Genomic DNA, 9,916 nt, shown 5'->3' with positions numbered 1-9,916 from the left:
ACCTTTTGAGATATCCTGCTACGTTTATGGCCCTATCTCCCAATGGTGGAGATTCACTCTAAAAATTCATGTATCCGGATCCGAATCCGGATCTTCACCAAAATCTAATAATTTCGTCCTTGTCACATATGCTACATCTCTGCTAAATTTCGTCCGAATCCGTCCACAACTTTTTGAGATATCTTGTTCACAAACAGACAGACAGGCAGGGGTGACAACATAACCTCAATCCACCTTTGGTGGTGGAGGTAATTATAGTCGTGACATTTGCATGAAATACAAAAACAATGTCTAAGGAAAAATAATCACGATATTAATTTGAAATTGTCTTGGGAAATTGCTAAGTAGTTCATAATGATGTTATTGCGGAGGAATAGCAGAAGCACAATGTACTGTTGTGAAAAGATTAATTAACTCGGAATCCACCACACTGGACACCTGGGAACACCTCTTCAAATGCATAGCATTCCTGTGTATTTTGGATGTGGTACGAGGCAAAAAGTATTAAATAAGCAAGAAAGTACTGAAACTGAACCTGGCACAGGGTGTCAAACTTTTTTCCTTCAGGAATGGACAGTCGATCTGCCTTGTCTCTGTCGATCGTGTAATGATAGTCTTTCTTCTTGTACCAAAGGCTGATGACAAATCCTGACTTTCGCTGGCGAAGTCTGTAAAACCAGTATATTCCACAAAACTTGCTATTGTAACAAACAATATAATCATTGTAATTATAAACCCATTAGCAACAATAGTAACTAGAAAAAAATCTTAAAATGCAAAGCACGTCCGAGTCCGCTTTGTATTCAGACTTCTTCTTCTGCATGACAAAAACAGCAAAAATCAAATACGAAAAATTGACAATTTTAGGCAATCTAGACCTTTTGACATGAAAAGCAATATGCTTCAGTGACCCATTATGAAATAACCTGCTCAAATTCAAAAACAATCGGATGAAAGTTGACGATTTTATGCAATGAAAATAGTTGACCTTTTAATCTTTCACCAAAACATTGACCTTTGACCTTTTAATAAAAAACAACAACTCAGTGACCCAATATGTAAATTCCCAAAAAAATTAAGTTAACAAAATGAGAAGTGACGATTTTATGTGATGCTGACCTTTAATCTTTTGACCAAATTATTAATTTGTCTGCTCCATATTCTCATAATGAAGCTTTGTTGAAAATTTAATGACAAAATTCAAATGATAACTTAAAATTACAGATCAATTGGATGGAAATTTATGATTTTAGGTGAGGCTGACCTTCGACCTTTTGACAAAATTATTAATTTGACTTCTCCATATTCTCATAAAAAGCTTTGTTGAAGGTTTGATGACAAAAGCTCAAATGGTAAAAAAGTTAGGGCCCGGACAGACACACGCAGAAATGATTGCAAACAGCCATCTCCCGCCGTGTGTGTGTTTCCTCCACAACTCCAAAACCATGAAACCGAGCGGCCCGAAACTTTGCATGCATACAGAGTGGTGGAACTCCAAGGGAGTGCATTAATGAAAACTGGTGTTTAAGTAAAGTTAAACACATCTTTTGCAGATAATTAACAGCCTTATTAAAATAACACCAAACACAGGCTTATCCTTGGTCAACGTGCATTCTCTTCGGAGGGTTCTTAATCTGCCATTTTGTTTCGGCCTAATAAAAAATGCCTTGCCTTGGAACAGATCATAACGGTTTCTGTTCAATGGAGCTTCATACCTACGAATCGCTGTATAAATCACTGATCTTCATACATAAGAATCGCTGTATTCATCGCTAATCACTTGCAAAGCCAGCTCTTCCTTAACAACCAATGTTTGTAAGCCAAGGTGATAAAGTTGACAGCGGTGTAATTGACTTTTTTAACAGCAGTTGCCATTTTTTAAATAGACAGCATCAATGTGATAAATAGGCTTACCATATGTATGGTTTTTCCCTCAGCATGTCCTCCTTTTTGTTCCTTAAATCTCCATCCAGCTGGGTTTTTTTAATATCTAAAAAATGTCTGGGACTTCCTGTCCAATCTCAAAGTGAGAAAGAGTGAGAGAGAGTGAGAGTGAGAGAGAGAGAGAGAGAGAGAGTCCAGTGACATGCCCAGTCCGCGATTCAGTGTCTTTTCTGAGTCCGTACCATTGTTTGATTTTCTTCAAGTACTATTTACAATGCCAAAACGAAAGTAAATTCACAACAGAACTCGACAAAATTCCCATTCGAAGTGGTCGAAAATAATGGGAAACAGAGTGCTTGGTATGTACGTCTCTGTGGCAAATAAAGGTACCGTACTATTGATTTACAATCTCATGTGAACTCAGACAAGCACAATAAGTACTTTGACTGGAAAAATGGCGGCTTGCAGCCAAAGTTAATCGAGGTGTGGAGCACACCCAATGAGACTGCCAATATGATTTCTCAATACATAAAATAAACTCTTGAAAAGAGAGTCCTCTTTTTTCGGAGTGTCCCTCTCTGGAGTGTCTTGTTTTTTGAAAGTTCAAACATACACCAAACGAAGAGAGCTATGGGGCCCATTTTGGTAGAAAATCGGGGTGAAATGGATTGATGTTGAGGAAAGACTCATGCAGATGTGCTTCATTCGACAACAGTTTGAGAAACATTTGTTGGAGAGTTATGTGCAAGTAGAATTTTAAAATCTGAGTCTAATTGTGATGCTTGAAATGTTAACCCTAAGTGGAAAAGTAAAGTAGGAGGCAAATCAGTGGAGATGCTGGTAAGAGGATTTGCAATCTGTAGTGTATGGGTCTAATGAAGAGGCTTAGAGGGAATTTCACCTGCTTCAAGCTGATAGTTGAAAAAAACACTGGGTGCAAGTGGCATGCGACAGCAAATCATATTTGACAGAAGGTGAGTGGCGCACAGATATTTCAGGGCAGCAGGTAGCGTGGCATGGAGCTGTCTGGTAGATGCAGGTTTCCAATATATGTTGAGAAAATTATCCAGCCATGTGATTTGAAAATGAAAAATGAGGTCATGACCCGAAATTATACGAGCAGCAATGCGCAACACGTGCCAATAAACGTCACTTGGTGATACTGGCTGCCACGTGCTACCCGAACAGACAAAACCCACATCTCAGGTGTGTTTTTTTCTTTTTTCAAATTCAATGGTATTTCTGTGATTTTCTGCCCACCACCCAATCTCTGCCAATAGGCCCGTGTTCCACATGCCACCCACACACAGCTGTTTTATGGTTCGTTATCGAGCTGCTATGGGTGAGGTGGGCATCCCTGAGATTCAGGAGCTCTTCATCTTACTTTACGACATATAATTTTCCAATTCCTGTTTGATATTTAATTTATCATTTTTTCTGAGGTTATCTCAGAGGTTTAATTGAGGTTTAACCTCAGAGGTTGAGGTTTAATTTATCAGTAGTTGGGTTTATCTTCGAAGGTACAAGAGTAATCATTAAGTGCAAAGCCTGGCATGAGTAAGTGGTAGGGCTACAGACCCACTTGTCAACTCTCATAACATAAACACTCGTCCCTTTGGGACTTCTGCAATATATTCCGACACTTACAAGAAGCGACCATTCCCTTTGCCTTTGGCAGCAAGTCTCTCAGCTGCCTCTTCACGTTTGATCTCTCCGTGAAACCAGGGCATCTTCTCATGCAAGTCTTTAACGATCATGGTCTCCAGTGAAGCTCTCTGATTCTTGATCAATCTCTCAGCCTCAGCTCCCTACGTGGATCACAGGAACAAAACAAGGAACGTTTGTCAATAAGAGAAAACCCAGATTATAACTTTGGAAGTTATTTATAGGTTTATCAAAAAATAAATTTGCGGAAGAAATTTACTTACGTACGTAAGGTTTACATGAATAACTCAAACTTTGAAATTGTACACACCCAGACTGGAACTCATGAAACATGCATGGTATAAAAATGTGTATTTATAGATGAAAATGAGCATAATGAAGTTGTTCTGGGAAATTTTGAAGGTGTTTAGTGTTTTAGTGCTGCATACATTGTGAGGGTACTACATTGTGAGTAATATGGAAAACAATACATGTAGCCACTGATGAAGACCGCTCTAGTGTGGCTGAAACATTGGACTGCACTGAATGGATCAGGATGTAACACGACAAATAACAGCAGAAAGAGGAAGGGGACAAGATGGACAAGGAAGGAAACTCTTCGGAAGGAAAAACTGGAAGTTTGGAAGGAAGAGGGCTTTGGGTGAGTGAGGAAGGTAACGAGGGTAAGAAAGATCATGGTTTTGGATTGGGGACGATCTGAGATGGTGGTGAACAGCTGTCTTGAGGTCCTGGAGGGACAAATGAGATTGAAGAGAATGTGGAAGTTGGTTCTACATGCGGGAAAAAAGAGGAACTGATGAGTGGGGTGGGCAATGACCCTGCATTTAGGTAGTTTCAGAAGAAAGGGGGTGATGCTGGATTGTATGTATCCTGCAGAAACCTGGGGGGAGGAAGGGTCAAAGGAAATCAAATGTCAAATGCACGGAAAGATGCACGGAAAGAAATGAAATGCATGGAAAGAGCAGAGGCTGCAAGATCAGAAAGGAGACGGTAGGGGATAGAGAGACAACTGACCTGTCTGCGATGGAAAAGTGATAGTTCCATGGAGTGGGCTTCAGCGAGGGAGATGCCAATGATCTTGAAGGCCTTGGTTTCCATGGTTTCGAGTTGAGGAAGATGTGAGACATGGCAGCCGTCCCAGATGGGAGAGCATTCCTCCATCAAGCTGCAGATGATTGTCTTGTAGGTGGACAGGAGTTCAGGTCTGCTAAGGATGCCCAGACGACAACTAGCTTTGGAGGCCAACTTTGAAATGTGGTTTGCCCAAGAAATATAGTGGCTGATAGTGATAGTGAGACCCAGTAATTTGAATGACTGAATTTCCTCAAGAGGATTGTTAAGAAAGTAGATCAGAGGGTTTGCCAAATGGTCCTTTCGGAGAGAGATAGTGAGAGTGAGGTTTGCCCAGATTGAAAAACATATTCCAAGTGTTTGACAATCTTGTGATTTTTTCAAGGTCTGAAGAGAGGAAAGAGGCTGCAGCCTGCCTGTCTGAAGGATGAGGGTGGAGACATCAGCAAATAGATAATGGGGATTTTCCAGATAATCAGAGACATCATTAATGAAAATCAGGAATAAGATCGGACACAGACTACTGCCTTGGGGCACTCCAGCCTGGACAGGGAGAGCAGACGAAATGGTTCCATTGAGAGCTACACGTTGGCTACGAGAGTAGAGGAAGTCAGAAGCCATGTATGGAGTTGGCCTTGGATGCCATAGGCAGAGAGTTTGGAGAGTAAGGCAGGATGCCAAACTGTATTGAAAGCCCAAGATATGTCCAGAGAGAAGGCCCTGATTTAATGTCTGACATTGAGGGCTTCCATCCATTGTTGGGTGAGTAGAAGCAGCATATCCAAGGTGGAGTGACATGGTCTGAAACCAAATTGGTTTTATTTATTAACTTGTAAGCAGCCTGTGGTTGCTTGGCTGCATCATTTTCTGGGGGCATGGCTGTGCCGCTGATGCAATGCCCCCATTACCAGCTAGCTGGTACTCATTTTACCAACCTAGGAAGGACAACAGGCTTAGTCGACCCACCTGGTGTTAATTCAATGGAACGACAGAGGATTGAACTCAAGACCCTAGGATCTTAAGCCTGCCACCTTAACTGTTAACTCACCACCAGGCTACCAAATTGGTGATCTGAGATGAGGTTGTTGGAGAAAAGGAAGGATTTCATATCAACTGTAATGATGGATTCCATGATATTGCTGATGATTGGAAGTAAGCTGATAGGTCTGTAGTTAGGGGATCAGTTTTTGCACATTTTTGAGTAATACAGTGATGTGGGTAGATGTCCAAGCAGATGGAAGATGACCGAAGGCAAATGAGAGGGTGAAGAGAGCAGAGATTGGACGTGCAAGAGCAGCAGAGCAGATTTTTAGGATACGAGAGCTGATGCCATCCAGTCCAGTAGCAGAGTCAGAGTCGAGGGTTGACAGAAAATTCTCCACCTTCTCGGGTGCAAAAGACACGAAGCCCAGGAGCGATCAAGTATGACTAGGAAGGGTGGGTCAATCTGACAGTGAGGGTCATGTTCAATCATTTGAATCATTTTAGTGATTGGAAAATGGCCCGTCAGAACAGCCAATTAACACCTGAGGATGTTGCCAGCCTGCTGAAGATGTCTAAATAGCCCAACCTTAAGCTATGATGTTTTAACACACTGTATTGACAAATATTTAGCACAGCTATTGGTTCATCGGTCCCTGCTGTTGTGGCTAACTTGGTGATGGAGGAACTTGAACAAAAGATTTTCGAGTCTCATGAGAATTGGCTCCCATGATACTGGATCAGATAAGTGGATGACACTTTTGCCATTTTGCACAGAGACATGGTCGACCACCTTCTTGGGCAACTCAGTCGGGTATTTTCAAGCATTAGCTTTACAAATGAAATTGAAAAAGAAAGCAAATTAGCCTTTTTGGAGGTTTACCGGAAGCCTGATGGCCATAAAAACGTTGGTTAAAAGGAAACCAACCGGCACCAACAGGTTACTTTCATGATCATGATGGCATCATGGAATCAGGAGATTACCAAGGCATTTTGGAGCGCAATGTTCAACCCAGTGTCAGAAAGCTGGGTCTCCGTCAAAGGTCATGGGTCTTGCAGCAGGACAACCACTTCAAAAAGCACCCAGGAATGGTTTAAGACGAAACGCTGGACTGTTCTGAAGTGCCTAGAAATGAGTCCAGATCTAAATCCCATTGAACACTTGCGGGGAGATCTGAAAACAGCAGTTGGGAGAAGGCACCCTTCAAATCTGGGAGAACTGGAGCAGTTTGCACAAGAAGAGTGGGACAAACTGCCAGTAGAGAGGTGTAGGAAGCTCATTCATGGGTATAGGAAGTGCTTGACTGCAGTTATTTTGTCCAAAGGATGTGCTACCAAATATTAAGTATCAGATGTCAATAATTTTGTCAATGCCATTTCTTTTTATTTTCTGATTTAAAAGGATATATTCAGTTCTGAATTAAAAACAAAGGTTCTGTAATATTAACAGTGAAATAAAGAATTGTGGACACCAAATACTTTTGTCAATTTAAACTTATTTTTAGCGAAAATTGTGAATTATTTGAAAAAAGTGCAAGGGTGCCAATATTTTGCCACTACTGTAGTTGTTGTATAACTACTGCTATCGTCATGATCCCTCCATATACTGTGATATTTTTTTCTATTACTTCGATACGTATTACTGTATATAACTTTGTGTGCTCCTTCACTGTCCAACAAGCTTTATTGTAAAGGGTTCTTGCTGTCATCCCGTTGGAACCGCTACATTAAAACTCTAAATCCAGCTTCTTCCTCTTCACTCCCTGGAAGGAGAGTGTTTAAAACCGGCATCATGATTAAACAGACACAAATTTGTGTTCAAAGTAAATCCATTGTTATAGTTTTCCCACCAACTTAACATTCTTATTATCCTACGACAGCAGGAACCCTTTAGACTAAAACGTGGCGGCCACGCACACACAGACAGACGCTTCTCCTTTTAGTAATAGATGAACATTTTTTTAGATGACAGGATAGATGACAGGAGAATCTGGTATAGTTTTGGTTGTACAACAGAACCTGTTCATAAAATGGAAATGATTATGAAATAAACATGATTGTGCTGTTGTATATATTGTCTAAAATCTTCTCTTGATGCTGTTGTTCAACCTTTAATAGGTGAGATTAATACAATAGATTGATGCAAATTCCTTTAGACAATTAAAGAAATTAAGTAACATATAGTTCGCTGAATGTCTCATTTTGAGGAGGAAGACAGAAATTCAAGGCCTTTATCTGAACTACAGCATATTGGACGCATATTACGTAACGAGACAACACAGATTATCCAGGAGAAATCTTCCTGAAGGACAATATATGTGCCAAGAAAGTCAATAAATTTATACTGTTGATTTTGTGAAGTTATGGTTTTGCCATAAACGGCAAGGTCATGAAAAAACAAGATTACCTCTAAAGTACCATTGGCCATAAAATATTACTTCGGCAGCTTTTAGTGTTTCATCAACATAAAATAACGAATGAACAATGTGCAGAAGGGAAAGAGTACAATGAAATGATTCAACACAACAATTTGTTGCACATCACCTCAAGGCCATGCTTTTTCTTAACGAAGTCCCGTATCATCTGCTCCCCAACGTCCTCGAACTGGCTCGAGAGCGGAGTGGACCCTTGTTGCCGCAAAATGGGCTTGCGGAGTTCGCAGCACATCCCCGGGCATGGACGGCTGTAGGCCCCACACAGCGCACGAGGGGACGAGAACGCTCGGCCTCCGTCAATGGCGAACGTCCCATCTGATAAACGATCAATGGAGTAGTGTCTGGCCCGTCCATCATGTAACACCGAGAGGGTCAATCCCCCGATGGAGGCCCCACTGCGACGCAAGAGGAAAGTCCCATCGGATCCATTATTTTTGAGAAGTGTCTCGGCCTCGTCCCGAGTAATCTGACCAAAGTAGTAAGGGAGATCCGAGGCTTCCATTCCCAAAGTCGTTTGCTGTATGTTCGGCTGTGTAATATTTCAGGGTTCCTTGTAAAATGAAGTCTCGCTCTTTCTTTTATGACGTATCTATGTTTACGTACGTTTGGTGATCTATTTTCCAGTCAATTCAATATGGTACAAAAATGCAGTTGCATGGATTTCACCCACCCAGTCGTACTCACGTGACATAACCTATAACGTAATGTACTTGCTTCACACTGAGTGATAGAGATGCCTCATACTTTCCTTTTCACCTTTTCCCTTTCATCAGTTTGAAAGATAATCTGTGACTGCTTATTTTTAATCTTATGATGGATATATTTCCCTTTTTTCTCTTTACTTCCCTCGGTTCGCTCGTCTTGATGGAGGATCGCTAGGAATCTGCAAGAAGGAAACAAGTCATGAACAGCACACGAAACAAGGAGATTTATAACAATGTCCATAACACGCCTCAAAATTGGTCTCGATTTGCTCTAAAATTTGGGCATTTCCTTAGGATAATTCAGTTGAATTTCCCTGAAGCTATTCTCCAGCCAGTTTATCTACAGGCTGTCCACAAATTACTGTTTCAGATTGAAACGGTGATAATTAAATAACAAAATGGGATATAACAATGTTGTTTGATGCTTATGAAAGAACATTTTAAAAAGTTTTATTTACTTTGTTTGGTTCCAGGTGTCTCCTCTGACACATGACGTCATATCGACTGCAGATGGCATCCCCACAAGAAAAAGCATAGTGTGTTGCCTGGCTTATATACTACTGTGTTCAAAAAGTATCCGACCTTTATTTTTCGTGCGTAAAAAAAAAGAAGCTAGGGAGGCGTTGATTGGTGCACGTATGTAGGCGATCCTAATGCGCACGTGTGAATTTTTTCCCACCTGCAGAAGCTGTCATTCGACGGCAGACCGCCGATGAGTGAGGACATGTAAGTGAGCGCCGTCAGATTTTCGTTTTTGACAAAATGACGGAAAAACTTGAACAACGCTACTGCATCAAATTTTGTGTAAAGCTTGGCGATTCCCAAGTGGAAACGATCTGCAAGATTCAACACCGTTCATTCCATTATGAAGGAGGATTTGGGCTTCAGGAGAATCTCAGCGAAGTTTGTACCAAAGCTGCTAACGATTGAGCAGAAGCAACTCCGTTTGGAGATCGCACAGGACATGCTGGAGACTGTGAACAGCGATCCCAGCTTCCTCAACACAGTGATCACTGGCGATGAGTCCTGGGTTTATGGGTACGACCCAGAAACCAAGTTGCAGTCATCACAATGGAAGCATCCAACATCCCCGAGGCCAAAAAAAGCAAGGCAGGTTCACAGGCTCAAAAAAGCTTCAGAATGACATAGGGAAGGCAGCCACCATCGAGAAAAACG

General features: G+C 41.3%; 1 protein-coding gene across 1 annotated transcript; it reads right to left on the bottom strand.

Moving 5' to 3' along the window:
• Positions 1-535: 535 nt before the first annotated feature.
• Positions 536-9,406, bottom strand: LOC144888156 (tyrosine-protein kinase SYK-like; the record flags this gene model as incomplete). The annotated part of the gene is given in 3 exon segments (XM_078769677.1): positions 536-668; positions 3,532-3,692; positions 8,146-9,406. Coding segments are annotated over 3 exon segments (687 nt in total), but the record flags the coding sequence as incomplete, so codon positions are not given.
• Positions 9,407-9,916: the final 510 nt, after the last annotated feature.

The sequence above is a fragment of the Myxine glutinosa genome, unplaced genomic scaffold (assembly GCF_964187855.1).
Source record: "Myxine glutinosa unplaced genomic scaffold, kmMyxGlut1.1 SCAFFOLD_3975, whole genome shotgun sequence".
Lineage (NCBI taxonomy): Eukaryota > Metazoa > Chordata > Myxini > Myxiniformes > Myxinidae > Myxine > Myxine glutinosa.
The sequence above is the reverse complement of the archived record's forward strand: the minus strand, read 5'-3'. Positions and strand labels throughout refer to the sequence as shown.